Source organism: Epinephelus lanceolatus, chromosome 6, assembly GCF_041903045.1.
Source record: "Epinephelus lanceolatus isolate andai-2023 chromosome 6, ASM4190304v1, whole genome shotgun sequence".
Lineage (NCBI taxonomy): Eukaryota > Metazoa > Chordata > Actinopteri > Perciformes > Serranidae > Epinephelus > Epinephelus lanceolatus.
In genome coordinates, this window is record NC_135739.1 from 555,879 (window position 1) to 572,417 (window position 16,539).

The 16,539-nt window shown below is 46.7% G+C and overlaps 1 protein-coding gene across 1 annotated transcript; it reads right to left on the reverse strand.

Moving 5' to 3' along the window:
* Nucleotides 1-74: 74 nt before the first annotated feature.
* Nucleotides 75-14,726, reverse strand: dbt (dihydrolipoamide branched chain transacylase E2). Its single transcript, XM_078168416.1, has 11 exons — nt 14,594-14,726; nt 13,876-14,008; nt 10,959-11,034; nt 10,402-10,583; nt 10,199-10,326; nt 7,380-7,638; nt 6,955-7,121; nt 6,797-6,874; nt 5,667-5,858; nt 5,507-5,578; nt 75-2,497 (listed from the first exon to the last, which is right to left on the reverse strand). Exons 1-11 carry the CDS (start codon nt 14,636-14,638, stop codon nt 2,330-2,332), a joined length of 1,500 nt encoding a protein of 499 aa, XP_078024542.1. The 5' UTR covers nt 14,639-14,726; the 3' UTR covers nt 75-2,329.
* Nucleotides 14,727-16,539: the final 1,813 nt, after the last annotated feature.

The window sequence follows — 16,539 nt, forward strand, 5'->3', positions numbered from 1 at the left end:
TTTGTATGACCATCTGTGGACATGTGACTCCAACAGCAGGATGTTTCAGTGTCTGCGGCTCACAAACACACTCGTTTTGTGCACTTCAACTTTATTGAAACTTTTTTTTCACCAGGTTCAAACAGTTCATTAAACTTGAATCGTTTCAGATCCACGAGATCCCAAAAATACAAAAACCCAGGTTCGTTTGTTTTTTACACCTTTACATCAAGTCTGTCGCTAAAACCAAAAACACAAAGCAGGAAAAGTAACATACAACCAACACCATGTGCTTTTTACCCAGCAGCCACCAGGACAGACAGGAAGTCCAGGAGAGAGGAGACCGAGGTCCAGGAGCTGATCCTGGATCAGGCTACTATCATTATTATCATCAGGAGGTTCTGTAACAGTCTTCAGGACAGACGAGGACCAGGTCTGCAGTCAGCAGGAACCAGGACCAGGACCAGGACCAGGACCAGAACCAGGACCAGGTCTGCAGTCAGGACTCACTGTGGTTATTTACAGGTTGATAATTGTCTGTCAGGGTTAGTGTTTATTATGAAACAGCAGAGGACAGATGGAGGACAGACAGAAGACAGACAGAGGACAGACAGAAACCGTGAGGAGGGAGACGGGTCTGAACCACAGAACACGTTTGTTGACGCTTATTCTTCTGTGTTATTGATTATTGACGAGACATCAGAAACTGAATCATGATTTCATTCATTCACACCAACTGTTCCAAATATGTGACACATGAGCCTTCACCTGACTCATGTGGTGTCCTGACCCCGCCCCCCTCATTAGCATACTGGACCAGGTGCAGAAACAGGTCTGAGATCAGATCAGACCGCAGCAGATCATCAGAGATCGAAATGACGACACACAGAACTTTCCTTTAACCAAACGTCAGACAGGAAGTCATCAGCTGACTGAGCTCACGACAGTGAGTTAAAGAGACATCATGGATGGTTTTAGTCCCAGTGTCTCTGCTGGACTCTGACACGTCTGATAAACTGATAAGGAACCTGGTTCTACAGAGAACGTTTCATCACAGAACATGAACACAAAGACACGACAACTGACGTTTGAAGGGACAGTTCACACGTTCACACGTTCACACGTTCACACGTTCACATGTTACAGCTCTGTACATTTGGTGCGTCCAAAAAGTCACGGCTCTGGATGTAGATTTCTCCATGTTGTTACCGGCTTCTTCTTCTCTTACACATTTAATGCTATTGGACTTCCGGGTCAAAGCCCGGGGCGGAAACTGTGGAGCATGCTCAGAGCGCCTCGGCCAGTTTGGGTCGGATTGACTGTATACATGCAGGAGTCACATGATCTGGGTGTGTTAGTCCCACTGTGACACATTCACTGCAGGACCATTTCACTCACACTGACATGTTTACAGGGATTTTAAAAGAATCTGTTTCCTCTGTCGTCATGGAAACAGTCTGAGTCTTCTATCTGTCTCTCGTCACAGCCAGACTCCATTAAGAAAACCAGTGATTTAACATGAGTGAACTCAGGAGCTGCTGGTCTGCTGCTGCCGGACAGTCTGGCTGTGACGAGAGAGAAAACAGCTTCATTGTCCCGTCTATCATCAGTGTGACATTAAGATGAAGCAGTGAAAATATGCTCAATATAACGTACACTTAAACTGAGGATGATTTTTAAGGAGTCTAAAACACATTTAGTTTCTGACTCCGCCCACAGCAGGACATCCTTCATCCTCCATGTCAGACTCCAAACTGCTGACTGACGTCTGCTGTAGGAAACACACTGACTGTGGATCAGTGCCTCACACAGCACAACATGTGAACATGTCAACGTGTGAACGTGTGAACGTGTGAACTGTCCCATTAATGTTTCAGTCCAGTGACTACAAACTGATCTCAGAGCAGCTGATTCACAGGAAGACAAACTGTGACTGAGGGATGAAGAGCAGGTTTCAAACAACAACAAGCTCCATTCACCAGTTCACTGATTCACTGATTCACAGCAGGTCATTCTGGTGAAGTGATGAAGAGTAAAGTTCATCATCATCAGTTTGTTGTCTGTTCTCTGAAACATTGAAGATCATATGTCAGTGTTTGTTTTAACTCTGACCTCCTCTGTGTGTGTGTGTGTGTGTGTGTGTGTGTGTTGTTGGTTGTCACAAAAACAGCGTGATTGACCCCTCCCCCTCCTCCTGGCGCCTGGCTCAAAGGCAACAAGGAAACAACAGCGAGTGAACATGAAGGCCTCCAACAGAGAGAGGGAGCGAAGGCATCAGAAGAGGAAGAGGAGATGGAGCAGTGATGAAGGTCTTCGTCCTCCTCGGGGCTGATGGGAAATATTCCTCTGTCTATTTCAGGTCCAGCACCATGCTGGCTGGGTTCTCCAGGTACTCCTTCCACAGGTTGGAGAACCGACACATGGTGGCTCCATCGATGATGCGGTGATCCGCTGACCAGCTGACGTTCATGATGTGAGCTCGGACCACCTGACCACCGGCGTCGAACCGAGGAAGAACCTGACAGAGAAACAGACACCAGCGTCCAGGGTCGTTATGGTGAAAATATATTTTAGTTCCCGACGTGAAAAAGAAAAAAGACAAACTGAAACCATTTTATGTTTTTACAAAAAAAAAAACGAAACAGGAAACATCTTCAGTTTCAGTTTCAGTCAACAGGAGGAGGCGTGAGTTCATCTGTGTAACCCCGTGCACACTGTGTGACTCTGGTCTGTCCCAGACTGAAGACGACCAGCGGTAAAGAAACGTGTTGATATCTTTGGCGTGGCTCTAACACGGTGGTCCTATGTCACACAGTCAGAGAGGGTCAAGGATGGTCGTTGTTACGGTCTGTGATCAAAGACAGCCTGGGATCAAACTCTGACAGTGTGATGCTGTCACCACCTACGTGGTACCACCTACAGCCCCTTTACACCAACATTTCCAGGAATGTGTTTACCTGGCTAAAAGAATCTGTTTGTTTACATTGGTCTCTCTCTCTCTCTGTCTCTCTCTCTGTCTCTCTCTGTCTCTCTCTCTCTGTCTCATTGTGTCATACAGATTACTGTTAATTTATTATGCTGATCTGTTCTGTACGACATCTATTGCACGTCTGTCCGTCCTGGAAGAGGGATCCCTCCTCAGTTGCTCTTCCTGAGGTTTCTACTGTTTTTTTTCCCTGTTAAAGGGTTTTTTGGAGAGTTTTTCCTGATCAGCTGTGAGGGTCATAAGGACAGAGGGATGTCGTATGCTGTAAAGCCCTGTGAGGCAAATTGTGATTTGTGATATTGGGCTTTATAAATAAAATTGATTGATTGATTGATTGATTTCCACCTCAAAGTTCCTGAACATTTGTTCAAATTAGCGTGATGACACATGATTCAGTGTGTGTCCTGTATTTGGCTCCACCAGCTTGTCTGGTTACGTGGTGACACAGTGCTGGTGTAGAGAGCTGGGCTGTTTGTCTCAGCCAGCAGCTCAGCGTAAAGTCTTTTACGTGTCAAACTAAGTCAGTCTCCAAATAGACAGCTGTCATTAGAGCTCATTAGGAACAACTCACCATCAGCTGAACTAGTGTGCTGTCCTTGTGTCAGACATAATGTTAGTGACGTTGGATGAGAGACTGTGGGCGGAGCCTATTGAATATCACTGTCTACATGTTTATATGTATTGATAAAGTATTGGCTTTTTACTCTCTAAGGGTTAATGTCACTTACAGTCAGTCCCTCCAGAAAAACATGATTCAACGCATAATCAGCCAAAGTCCACATATTCATGTGGGGGCCGCATTTTTTCAAAGATGCCGCACTTTCGTTGCATAAATCGCCGATTTCCACGCAAAATGCACAAAATATGCGGGGCTTGCATGATTTCATAATCCCCACGTTTTCGTTGCAAAAAAGTCACATATATCTTATCAGAAAACTGAAATATTAATTGGAGGGTTTTGCCTGTGGATGCTCTCTGTAATGTACAAACAGCTGTTGTGTCCGTCGGAGGCTCGCTGTGTGCATCACGTAATGAGACAGAGGTCACACTGGGCAGAGTCGGTGTGACGTTTCTTCTCTCTCACTCCTGTGGGGAGGAGGGAAGAAACCTTCCAGTGAAATAACTCTCGACCTAAAAGAGCTGGTTATGATTTTAGGCATGAATGAGGGATTCGGTCTCAGAGTAGCTGCGCTCCCGTCACCTCTGATAACGAGACAAGACGGGGAGACTGAGAGCGCACATAAATCACTCACTATCTTACGAAGTCAGGGCTAAGAGAAGTGCTGCCTTCAATGACAGTAGTCTGAGAGAGATTTGTGACAGAGAGAAGGGAGGTTCTCCCAGAGCGCGTAACACCAGGGGTGAATCCCACTGCGGGTCCAAAGAGCACGTGACAGGTCTCTGTCGCCTGACTCCTTTCAAAAAGCGCTTAACCAGCAGGTGCGCAAAAACGAATCTCTCTCCATAGCCTTCATGACAGGATATATATTTTATTTATTCACTGTTACAGAAGTTGTAGCATATTCTTTTGTAAAGCTGCAGAACTTGTTTAACTCAGCAATGTTTTGTAAGTTTGAGTCATGTGTTTATTAAGGTCTGAAATAAAACAAGATGAGAACTTAAATATTCCCTGCACTTTCTGTGATGTAGTATGGTTACTTATCATAGGAAGTAATTAGAAATGACTCTTTACATTAAGGCAGTAGCCTAGTGACAACAGGGTGTTGGGGGAATCACTTTTTTCTCTTTTTCATCAAACCACAGTTTTTGTGAGTTCCCGCATATTCCATCGCATTTTTTAAGAAAACGTGTCGCATAATCAAGGATTTTTGCCCACAACAACCACAATCATTTTTCTGGAAGGGCTGTACAGAGTAACGAGTGTAGCTGCCGTCAACTCGAGTCATTTACGAGTTATCTTCACTTCTCACTTTTTTCCACCGCGGCTGCTCCGCTGTTCACCGGTTACCATGTCGTGTTGGTGTGTGTGTGTGTGTGTGTGTGTGTGTGTGTGTGTGTGTGTGGAGAAGATCAGCACCAGCACAAAAGAACCATTACCATCAGTGCTTATCAATACTACGGTCTTTATAATTTAACCCCGGGGCTAATTCAGTACCAGGTGTCAGTACCCATCCTTAAACAAAACACAAAGAACCTCAAGAATTCTGGGTAATCTGAAAAGTCCTACCCCCCTGCTAGGCACTTTTTCCAGGGAAAGTTTTTTACCCAGGTAATTTCAGTGGAAACGCACCGAGGTTTTTCAAAATCCTCTTGTGAAGCCTTGTGATGCGTCCACAGCTCTGACCATGTTCACATAAACAAGGACCAAGCATGGAAGGAAACAGAGGCGGAGCTACAGCTGCCAGCTAGCGCGCACACACACACACACACACACACACACACACACACACTATGTGCAGTGTCCTTGTTTTATGTGTATCTGATGACATCACAGCAGCACATTAACATATTAACACGTGTATCTGATGAGGCGTGCATGTTGTGACTAACAAGTGTTGACCCTGAAGAGTCTGAACCCACCTGGATTGTTCCCAGAGCTCCGATGGCAACTTCAGGAGGAAGAATGACCGGTTTGGCGTACGTCCCTCCGATCTGGTTTAAAGCAACAACAGGACACAGGTTGGTGTCGCTCAGACGTGCGGCAGGTTCAGGTTGTTGTTGCTGTTGTTGTTGTACTCACTGATCCGATGTTGGACAGGGTGAAGGTTCCTCCGCTGAGATCGTTGGTTCCCAGCTGACCTGCAGCTCCGAGTGTCTGCAGACGGTTCACCTCCTGAGCGATGTCAAACACGCTGAGCAGCTGGACGTTCTTCACGTTGGGAACCAGCAGACCGTGACTGGTGTCCATCGCCAGGCCGATGTTATGAGACGCCTGCGGGACACAGAGATATGTCCGTCAACAACAAAGACACGAGGACAGCTGGCAGGAGGCTCATCTGCTGCGACGTCTTCAGGTGGAAACAGACCAACACGTTTCATCACATCAACATTTTACAGAAGAAAAAGCTGAAACTGAAACAGGAAATAAAAACCAACTATTTTAATCATGCTCTCAACTTAGTAATGACTCAGATTGTGACAGAGCTGCGCCGTAAAATTCTGATCAGCTGGTCAATGGATTGGTCGTTCTGTCTTCAACAGACTAAACTCTCACTGGTGTTATTTTTAATCACGTCACTGAAATCTTTATTTCACTGCTGAAAACTGATGTGTGATATTTCTCACACCCTTTCTCCACTGTGATTGGACGGCTGGTGACAGTGAGGAACGCAGCGTTTGACCCAAAGTTCAACATTATTCAGCTTTTGTTTTCTAAATCAGAAAACAGATCAATAATCACAGACGACGTTCAGTGGTGGATTTATTTTACTGAGTTACTCTGCAGCAGCTCCAGGCTGAAGCGCCTGCTGGAGCGGCAGGACGGCTAACGTTAGCTTCTGGGCTAAACGCAGAACTAAGTCTCTCTTGCGTGCAGCGTTACAGAGATATTGATGACATCGTCATCCCCAGAGGAGTGTTGTTCTGAGTGTTCAGAGTGCTGCAGCTGTGTAGAGGAGCCCATGGCTGCTGAGTGTTGGCACAAGCTGTCAGGAGTCACCTGCTCTGTCCTCACCATCACTGTCAATGAGAGACCCTGGGACAGCTGTCTCACTGCTCGGCTGTCTCACTGCTCGGCTGTCTCAGGGTGTCCCAACTTTAACATGACACAGTGATATCGAAGGCGATGATGGATTAAAGGAGTGGAACATAAGTGTGAAACCGGTCAGAGGTCAGAGGTCAAACAGCAGTGATAGAAAACAAAATGCCGACCTTGTACGTGATGTTCTGGCAGCCTTCGTCCACCGAGGCGTTGAGGATGGGGAAGTGAAGGAGGCCCAGGGAGGCAGCCTGGACCAATGAGAGCGCAGCGTGAACATGGACTCTATGAACATGTGAGTGATGAGCACGGAGGCGGAGCGGCGGCGTACCTTGATGAAGAATGGCATGAAGCTGAGTTTGACACCTCGACTCTCGACGATGGACTTGAGCTCGGCTCTCAGAGACACCAGGCGGGTCAGGTCCACCTCATCACAGTAACCGAAGTGAGGAATCTTAAGCGCCGCTGTCATCGTCTTCACCATCGCTTTGTGGAAACCTGCACGACACAAACAGGACATGATGTCACTGCAGCTTCCTGTGGGTCTGTTCAGAGACCTGGACCGTGATTCCACTTCAGACCTGAACCCTGAACTCGCTGCTCCTGTCGGTTCATGTTTAAACTGTTTTTCTTCTGCTGCTGCTGCTGCTCAGCGTCAAACAGGACTTTTATTGTGAAAATAAAGGAAGTCTGTTCAATATGGCGACAGGAAGAACCAATCAGAGAGCACCTGCAAGCAGTGACATGACGTCTGACCTTTCAGGGGCTCAGTGACATCCTTCCCGGTGAAGACAGGTCTGGGTGTGGTGGGTGTAGGTTTGACGGGCGCCGCAGCGCCGACAGGCTTGGCAGCAGCAGGGGGCGGGACCGGAGGCGGGACCGGAGGCGGGGTCTGGACCTCCTGGAACAGGGTCGGAGGGATGATGGCGCCCGTCTGCTTCGCCAGGAAGTTCAGGATGTCCTCCTTCAGGATCCGTCCGTCCTTTCCCGTCCCCACCACCTCACTGAGCTTTATCTGAGACACCAGGACACAACAGGAAGTAGAAGTTGAAAGAACAGTTATAATGAACTACAGCAGATTAATTGGTGATTTTATTCTGAAAACCTGGAGCTTCCTGTCACCATTTCACTGTGCCATGGTGTTAAACATGAGGAACATGAAGACTGTGAGCTGTGAACAAACCCACAGCTCTCCATGTCACACTGTATATTCATGACACGCACACTGAAGCTCCATGGTAACAACTAGGGATGGGAATCGAGAACCGGTTCCAACTGGTTCAATTCATCGACATCATTAGCCTTTATGTTTAACGATTTCCTTATCGATTCTTTTCATTACGCCGAATCTTTACGTCGATGACGCACGTCACGCTCGTCAGGCAGCAGTGCGTTCAACAACAAAGAAGACGTAGTGGTGGAGAGACAGACGCGGTCGAAAGCTTGGCTTCACTTCACCAAGAAAGACTCATGACATTCACTCATCACAACAGCATGACGTGCAACGTATGCAGCACCGTAATGACATGCAAGGGTGGAAACACCGCCAATGCTACAGTGATATGTTTTCCACTACAGGGCTCTACTGTGCGAGCATTTTAACGTTACTCACATTTGCGACTAAAAATAGTTTTGCGCGAGCAAAATAAATCATTCAGCAGCTGTGTGAGTTCAGATTTCAACCACGGGGGTCACAGACACAGACACGGACAGGAATACGTAAATACGGCGGCCATAGTGCACAAGATGGGTCCCAATTTTGTTACCGTGACAACACTAACAGACTCTGTAACGTTATTTGACGCAGATGAAACAAATGCTGTAGAAATATTCTTTAATTTGTTCCACTTCAGATGACAGCAGCGGACCAACTTCATATTTTGTTTGTTTACTTACTGACTGAGCACTGATCTCTTGTTTAGAACAGAAACTCAATAACATGTATGTTGTTGACACCAAAAACCTGAGACACAGACTGAGGACACTGGACACAGACTGAGGACACTGGACACATAGTGGGGACACTGGACACAGACTGAGGACACTGGACACATAGTGGGGACACTTGACACAGACTGAGGACACTGGACACAGACTGAGGACACTGGACACATAGTGGGGACACTGGACACAGACTGAGGACACTGGACACATAGTGGGGACACTGGACACAGACTGAGGACACTGGACACATAGTGGGGACACTGGACACAGACTGAGAACACTGGACACAGACTGAGGACACTGGACACATAGTGGGGACACTGGACACAGACTGAGGACACTGGACACAGAGTGGGGACACTGGACACATAGTGGGGACACTGGACACAGACTGGGGACACTGGACACAGACTGAGAACACTGGACACAGACTGAGGACACTGGACACATAGTGGGGACACTGGACACAGACTGAGGACACTGGACACATAGTGGGGACACTGGACACAGACTGAGGACACTGGACACATAGTGGGGACACTGGACACAGACTGAGGACACTGGACACAGAGTGGGGACACTGGACACAGACTGAGAACACTGGACACAGACTGAGGACACTGGACACATAGTGGGGACACTGGACACAGACTGAGGACACTGGACACATAGTGGGGACACTGGACACAGACTGAGGACACTGGACACAGAGTGGGGACACTGGACACAGACTGAGGACACTGGACACATAGTGGGGACACTGGACACAGACTGAGGACACTGGACACAGACTGAGGACACTGGACACATAGTGGGGACACTGGACACAGACTGAGGACACTGGACACAGAGTGGGGACACTGGACACAGACTGAGGACACTGGACACATAGTGGGGACACTGGACACATAGTGGGGACACTGGACACAGACTGAGGACACTGGACACAGACTGAGGACACTGGACACAGAGTGGAGACACTGGACACAGAGTGGGGACACTGGACACATAGTGGAGACACTGGACACAGACTGAGGACACTGGACACAGAGTGGGGACACTGGACACAGACTGAGGACACTGGACACAGACTGAGGACACTGGACACCGACTGAGGACACTGGACACAGAGTGGGGACACTGGACACATAGTGGGGACACTGGACACAGACTGAGGACACTGGACACATAGTGGAGACACTGGACACAGAGTGGGGACACTGGACACAGACTGAGGACACTGGACACATAGTGGAGACACTGGACACATAGTGGGGACACTGGACACATAGTGGGGACACTGGACACAGACTGAGGACACTGGACACAGACTGAGGACACTGGACACAGAGTGGAGACACTGGACACAGAGTGGGGACACTGGACACATAGTGGAGACACTGGACACAGACTGAGGACACTGGACACAGAGTGGGGACACTGGACACAGACTGAGGACACTGGACACAGACTGAGGACACTGGACACCGACTGAGGACACTGGACACAGAGTGGGGACACTGGACACATAGTGGGGACACTGGACACAGACTGAGGACACTGGACACAGAGTGGAGACACTGGACACAGAGTGGGGACACTGGACACAGACTGAGGACACTGAGACTCACGTTGTTCTCCATGGCGAGGCGCCTGACAGCGGGCGTGGCCTGAGTCTTGTGACCTTTGATCTCCTGGTGGGTGTGTTCTTCTCGAGCCATGGCGGGCGTCTCCACCACGTCCTCCTCCTGGATCACCTCTGATCAACAACAGGGTTTTAGTTTGAACCAGAACAACAGGAGACACTGAGGACCACCAGATGTCGGTGTCTCACCTGAGCTGGACTCTGTCTCGATGTCCACCAGTGGTTTTCCCACCAAGGCCGTGGCGTCCACGTCGTAGTAGAGTTTTTTGATGACTCCATCGTAGCGGCTGGTGATGGTGACGGACGCCTTGTCGCTCTGAACCTCACAGATACTGTCGAACTGAGACACCTTATCGCCCTCCTTCACGTACCTGAGGGACAAGTTCAGTCATTAGAGGACAGACTGGGGACAGACTGGAGACAGACTGGGGACACACTGAGGACAGACTGAGGACACACTGAGGACAGACTGGGAACAGACTGGGGACACACTGGGGACAGACTGGGAACAGACTGGGGACAGCCTGGGGACACACTGAGGACAGACTGAGGACAGACTGGGGACACACTGGGGACACACTGAGGACACTTTCAGTCTGTGTCTCTGCACTTCACTGTACTTTTATTGGTCTCAGGTTTCTGTCTTCTGTGTAGTGTCTCTGTAGGAAATCACTGTGGCCTCTGTAGTTTTTATGGTCTTTGTAGTTTTTATGGTGTCTGTACTAACGTGGTCTCTCAGTACATACCACTCCTTCACCGTCACCTCCATGATTCCCTCTCCAATGTCGGACAGTTTGAACTGGACGATTGGTCCTCGACTCACTGCGGGAGACAACACATCAGTGACATCATCACTTCATCACTTTCTGTGTTCATGCTGAGTGGGACTGAAGGACTGCACCTGATCTGAGACCTGATCTGAGACCTGATCTGAGACCTGATCTGAGACCTGATCTTAGACCTGATCTGAGACCTGATCTGAGACCTAATCTTTGACCTGATCTGAGACCTGATCTTAGACCTGATCTGAGACCTGATCTGAGACCTAATCTTAGACCTGATCTGAGACCTGATCTTAGACCTGATCTGAGACCTGATCTTACACCTGATCTGAGACCTGATCTGAGACCTAATCTTTGACCTGATCTGAGACCTGATCTTAGACCTGATCTGAGACCTGATCTGAGACCTAATCTTTGACCTGATCTGAGACCTGATCTTAGACCTGATCTGAGACCTGATCTTAGACCTGATCTGAGACCTGATCTTAGACCTGATCTGAGACCTGATCTGAGACCTAATCTTTGACCTGATCTGAGACCTGATCTGAGACCTGATCTTAGACCTGATCTGAGACCTGATCTGAGACCTGATCTTTGACCTGATCTGAGACCTGATCTTAGACCTGATCTGAAACCTGATCTCAGACCTGATCTCAGACCTGATCTGAGACCTGATCTGAGACCTGATCTGAGACCTGATCTGAGACCTAATCTTTGACCTGATCTGAGACCTGATCTTAGACCTGATCTGAGACCTGATCTGAAACCTGATCTCAGACCTGATCTGAGACCTGATCTTAGACCTGATCTGAGACCTGATCTTAGACCTGATCTGAAACCTGATCTCAGACCTGATCTCAGACCTGATCTTAGACCTGATCTGAGACCTGATCTGAGACCTGATCTGAGACCTAATCTTTGACCTGATCTGAGACCTGATCTTAGACCTGATCTGAGACCTGATCTGAAACCTGATCTCAGACCTGATCTCAGACCTGATCTTAGACCTGATCTGAGACCTGATCTGAGACCTAATCTTTGACCTGATCTGAGACCTGATCTTAGACCTGATCTGAGACCTGATCTTAGACCTGATCTGAGACCTGATCTGAAACCTGATCTGAGACCTGATCTGAGACCTGATCTCAGACCTAATCTTTGACCTGATCTGAGACCTGATCTGAGACCTGATCTGAGACCTGATCTTTGACCTGATCTCAGACCTGATCTCAGACTTGATCTCAGACGTGGGGCCGTATTCACAAACATCCTGAGAACACTCTAAGAGAGTTCCTGTCTCTAACCCTTTTTAAACAGGAGTTGTGCAAATTTGCAGGAAAGCCCAATCAGTGTTTTTTCAGCATTGGCAGTATAAAAACAAAATCGGGGAGTGCAGCAAAATGCCGCCTACCTACTTTTGTTTATACAGAATGTGCCTTTTTCGGGGCAATGGGGGGCGTGAGCAAGTAACAAAACGTGTAGCTCAGCGTGTGACGTAAACAGTGACGTGGGAGGGAAGCCGCGGCTGGTCAGTCCTTCGGCAATTCTCCCACCCCCTCCCGCCCACAAGTCATCAACAGCTCCTCCCGTGGCAGAAGGCCGCCTCGGTCTGTTTAAACTAAAAGGGTTCCACCAATATGTCTACCCTACGAGCAGGAAAATTCGGCACCTCGGATCAACTCGTCAATCCGGGTCTGTGTGTCTAAACGCTCGCAGCTTGGCGGCAAAACGGCCCAACATTCGCTGAAAGCCTGTCAGTGTAAAAGGAGCTAGTGACTAAAACCCTTTAGCCAGCAGTCAGAGGTCAGAGGTCAGGAGTGATTCAGGAAAGTTCTGTGAGTGATGAAGGGACAGAAACTGTGACCTCAGTGAGGAGGTGTGGTCGACCCTGTTGTTAGGTGTGATGTGATTGGTTGTCAGAGACACGCCCCTCTGTGAGCCTGTAAGGTGTGAGGACACCCAGTGGACATGAGATGAACTGCAGACTGTGACAGTGTCAGTGTTAGTGTGATCACTGCTGATGAAGGTTGAGACAGACTCAACTCATCACTGCTGCTCTGACCTCACATACCTCAGTGATGATGTCATCATTTTGTTTCTGACGTTACAGAGTCAGCTGGGAAATGTGTGTGTATCCCTGATGACATCATCTGATCTGCAGCGTCTCATTTCCTCTGTCGTCCAGTGTTTGGAGAATATTTCTCTGACCTCTTTGTGTTTCCACCATTTTCTCCTCTGATTCAGAAACTCTTAAACTCCTCCTCCTGCTCCCAACACTTTGTCTCCTCTTATCAGGTCTGACACGCTCTGTGGACGACTTTTATCTTTACCAGGACCACCCCTTAACTTTAAGCCTTAACTTTAACTCTTAACTTTAACTCTTAACTTTAAGGGGAAACTCTTAGTCTTAACTTTAAGCCTTAACTTTAAAGGAAACTCTAAGAAAATGTCACAATTCTAAGAGTTTTCTTCTCATTTCATCAGTAACTCTTAGCTCTCTCTTGAGGAGGCTTTGTGAATACGGCACCTGGTCTGAGACCTTTCTGTGAGATGAAACCTGTTGATTTGGATTCTATCAAACTACGACTTAATCAGGAAGTGCTCCACTGCCAACACAAAGACAACGTTCTGGCAGGTTGCCATGGTAACTTCCAGGAGCTGTGACAGCAGGAACAAGTGAATAAAGAGTTGATTATGTGACATCATCAGACACCTGGTCACTTCCTGGATTCCTGAAACTGGACCAACCAGATCTGAACTCTGAATCATTCACTGATCATTAAGTTTACTCTCAGATAATCAATCAATCCATCAATAAATCAACAATCCCAACAACAACAACAACAACAACAGGAGGCGGACGGTTTGGGTCTGGACTCACCGCTGGCGGTGTGCAGCGTCCTGCTGCTCAACATCTGGAGTGTTGGGTCCCATCTGAAGGTCAGCGGCTGCACACGTCTGTCACATCTGAAGCTCTGCAGCCGGAAACATCGGCGGCGGTACTGCTGACTCAGCTGACAGGAAGACAACACATTTAATGTCCTGTTGATGTTTGTGAGAAAGTGAAGGACGTTCCTTTGAATACTTTTACTTGAGTGAAGTTTAGGAAGCAGGACTTTTATTTGCAGTCGAGTACTTTTACAGTTCACTAAGAGTAAAAGTACTGCATTACAACCACTACTGTAGTAAAAGTACTAACACTTTCACAGAATGGTGATATCAGTACTTTCCCTGCAGTAGAGTATCCGAGTACTTCCTCCTGCACTGACTGAACTCTGCTTGTTATCAGCTGCTGATAGCTGTTAGCCTGTTAGCTCTCTGACCTGCAGGAAGCTAACTGAATGAACCTGTTAGCATATTAGCATGATGCTAGCCTGTTAGCACCGCGCAGCTCCTGCCTCTGTTTTTATTTCAATCTTTTAGCACTAGCATCAAAATTAGCATGGCAGTACAAGTTACAGCAGCTAACACGCTAAGCTAACAGTGTGACCAGGTGACGGAGGTGTGACGTCATCCGGCCAGTCCATTCGCATCAGTAACAAACAAACAAACAAACAAAAACAGTTTTAGAGAATGTAAATAAACTCGGTGTTTCTCACCAGCAGTCTGAACACAGTGAAGGAGCCTCTGGTCACCGCCGCCATCTTTCCTCTCTGCTGCCGGCCGCTGACGTCACGCCCGCACTCCCCTCTCAGCAGCCAATCACCGCTCAGCGTCTTGTTCTTCTTTACGTGCAGCAGACGGGACGGTGCAGTGACGTGATGCTGCCACCCAACGGTCAGAACGGGAACTACATGAGAAAGACATTTATTCAGTTTAATATTCATATTTTATTTATTTATTTATTTATTTATTTATTTATTTGTCCTTCTCTCTCAAACTGTCTTTAATTGTGAACAGAGGACAAAATCTGTGCAGTCCTGGACAATCCTTGTCTCCTCTGCATGACGAGCTGTGTCTGATGGGAGCTCCTTCAGCCACCAGGAGCAGGACTGAACCACTCACACGCTCCTTTGTGCCCACCGCCATCAGACTGGACAACAGCAGTTTGGCTTAAGCTGCGTCCAGTTTGCATCTGATCAACATGACACTTAATCTGCCAGTTGACACTTTAGTTTATTCCACACTTTGTCTGCCGTGTTTAGTCATTTTATTCATCTTGATGTAGCAATTTTATTTTATTTTATTTTATTTATCTTTTATTTATCAATTGTTTTTTCTTCTTCTCTTCTATCGTATTCTATTTAATGTCTTTTTGTCTTGTTCTGCTTTGATATTTGAATTTGCCCTCTGGGGATCGATAAAGTATATCTTATCTTAATGAATACTTTCTAGTGTTTCTGCTTCTCATACTGTATATTTCTATTATCATTATTATTACTTTTCTGTTTTATCTGTATTTATTTCTGTTATTATTTCTTTGTTGTGCTGCTGCAATGCCTGCTGATCTTATCTTATCTTATCTTATCTTATCTTACTGTCTTTGTCTAACAGATTCAAGCAGCTGCCACCAAAGATGTCATGACATTGTTAAAGTGAAGAAACATCAGCAGCTTCTAACTCAGGACTTTGAGCTTCTTTTCAAACGGATGTAAACTCAGCTCAGTTTCAAAAGAACCGGAGAAAACGATCACCAGTATCAGGTAATAACATAAAAAGTTTTTCATGGTACAATAAAAACTTTGCCTGCAAAAAACAAAAACTTTTTTTGTTTTAACAAAATACTTATCAGATAAATAATTATGTTGTTATAAGTAGAAATGTTCACGTTATTATCTGACACTCATCAGGTTTTCCTTCTTCTTCTGATGTGACCGTTTTATGCCTCTGTACAAAACCTGAAAATAAATAAAAGACATCAAAATATTGGACTAATTTTAACTCTTGAAGCTGAAAATGAAGAAATATGAACTTTTGTTTCGTCACAGTTTTATTTGATCTGTTTTTGTACATTGAACTTAAATGTAACATTTAAAAAAAATGACAGAAAAAAATCTTTTTGTTGTGAATGAGTGAGAACATCATGGAGTGTTTGACTCTGCAGTGTCTCAGCAGTTTCATCAGCCCTCACAATGATGAAACTGTTGAGACACTGCGGCTCCAACATTTAGTGTGACTGACTGAAGCTGCTGCTGCTGCTGTGTCAAGGCTTCCTGTCCACTCATCTTTATTCCTGATGGAGGTGCAGAGGGTTGATCTCAGCTGTTTGATGCTGTCGTTTGTTAAAACAAGAAAAGTCAATAAATATTCTTGAAGCATAAAATGACGTCACTAGGAGTTATTAACAGGAGCTGACTCCACGGTGACTCTGCAGCATCCTCACCTCTTCCTCATGTTGTTCTTCACGCTGCCTGCAGGAGGCGACACACCGGACCCACCGGCTGCACAAAGCTCTCTGATACCATGCAGAAACACCGGAAATGCTCTTCAAAATAAAGGCCATATGTTGTTTAAAGAAAAACAAAAAAAGATCACATGCTGGTGTGTTTAAAACAACTAAATACAAAATAATAAAAATCCTGTAATGAAGTGTAGTTTTTATGCT

Bases quoted from the DNA above. Each gene is read 5' to 3' on its own strand.
- dbt (XM_078168416.1), bottom strand. From the start codon at position 14,638: ATGGCGGCGGTGACCAGAGGCTCCTTCACTGTGTTCAGACTGCTG. The intron at 5,579-5,666 runs GTGAGTACAACA...GCTTTAAACCAG, and splicing joins CCCTGTCCAACATCGGATCA to ATCGGAGGGACGTACGCCAA. The intron at 2,498-5,506 runs GTGGGTTCAGAC...TTTCTCTGTCAG, and splicing joins GAGCTCTGGGAACAATCCAG to GTTCTTCCTCGGTTCGACGC.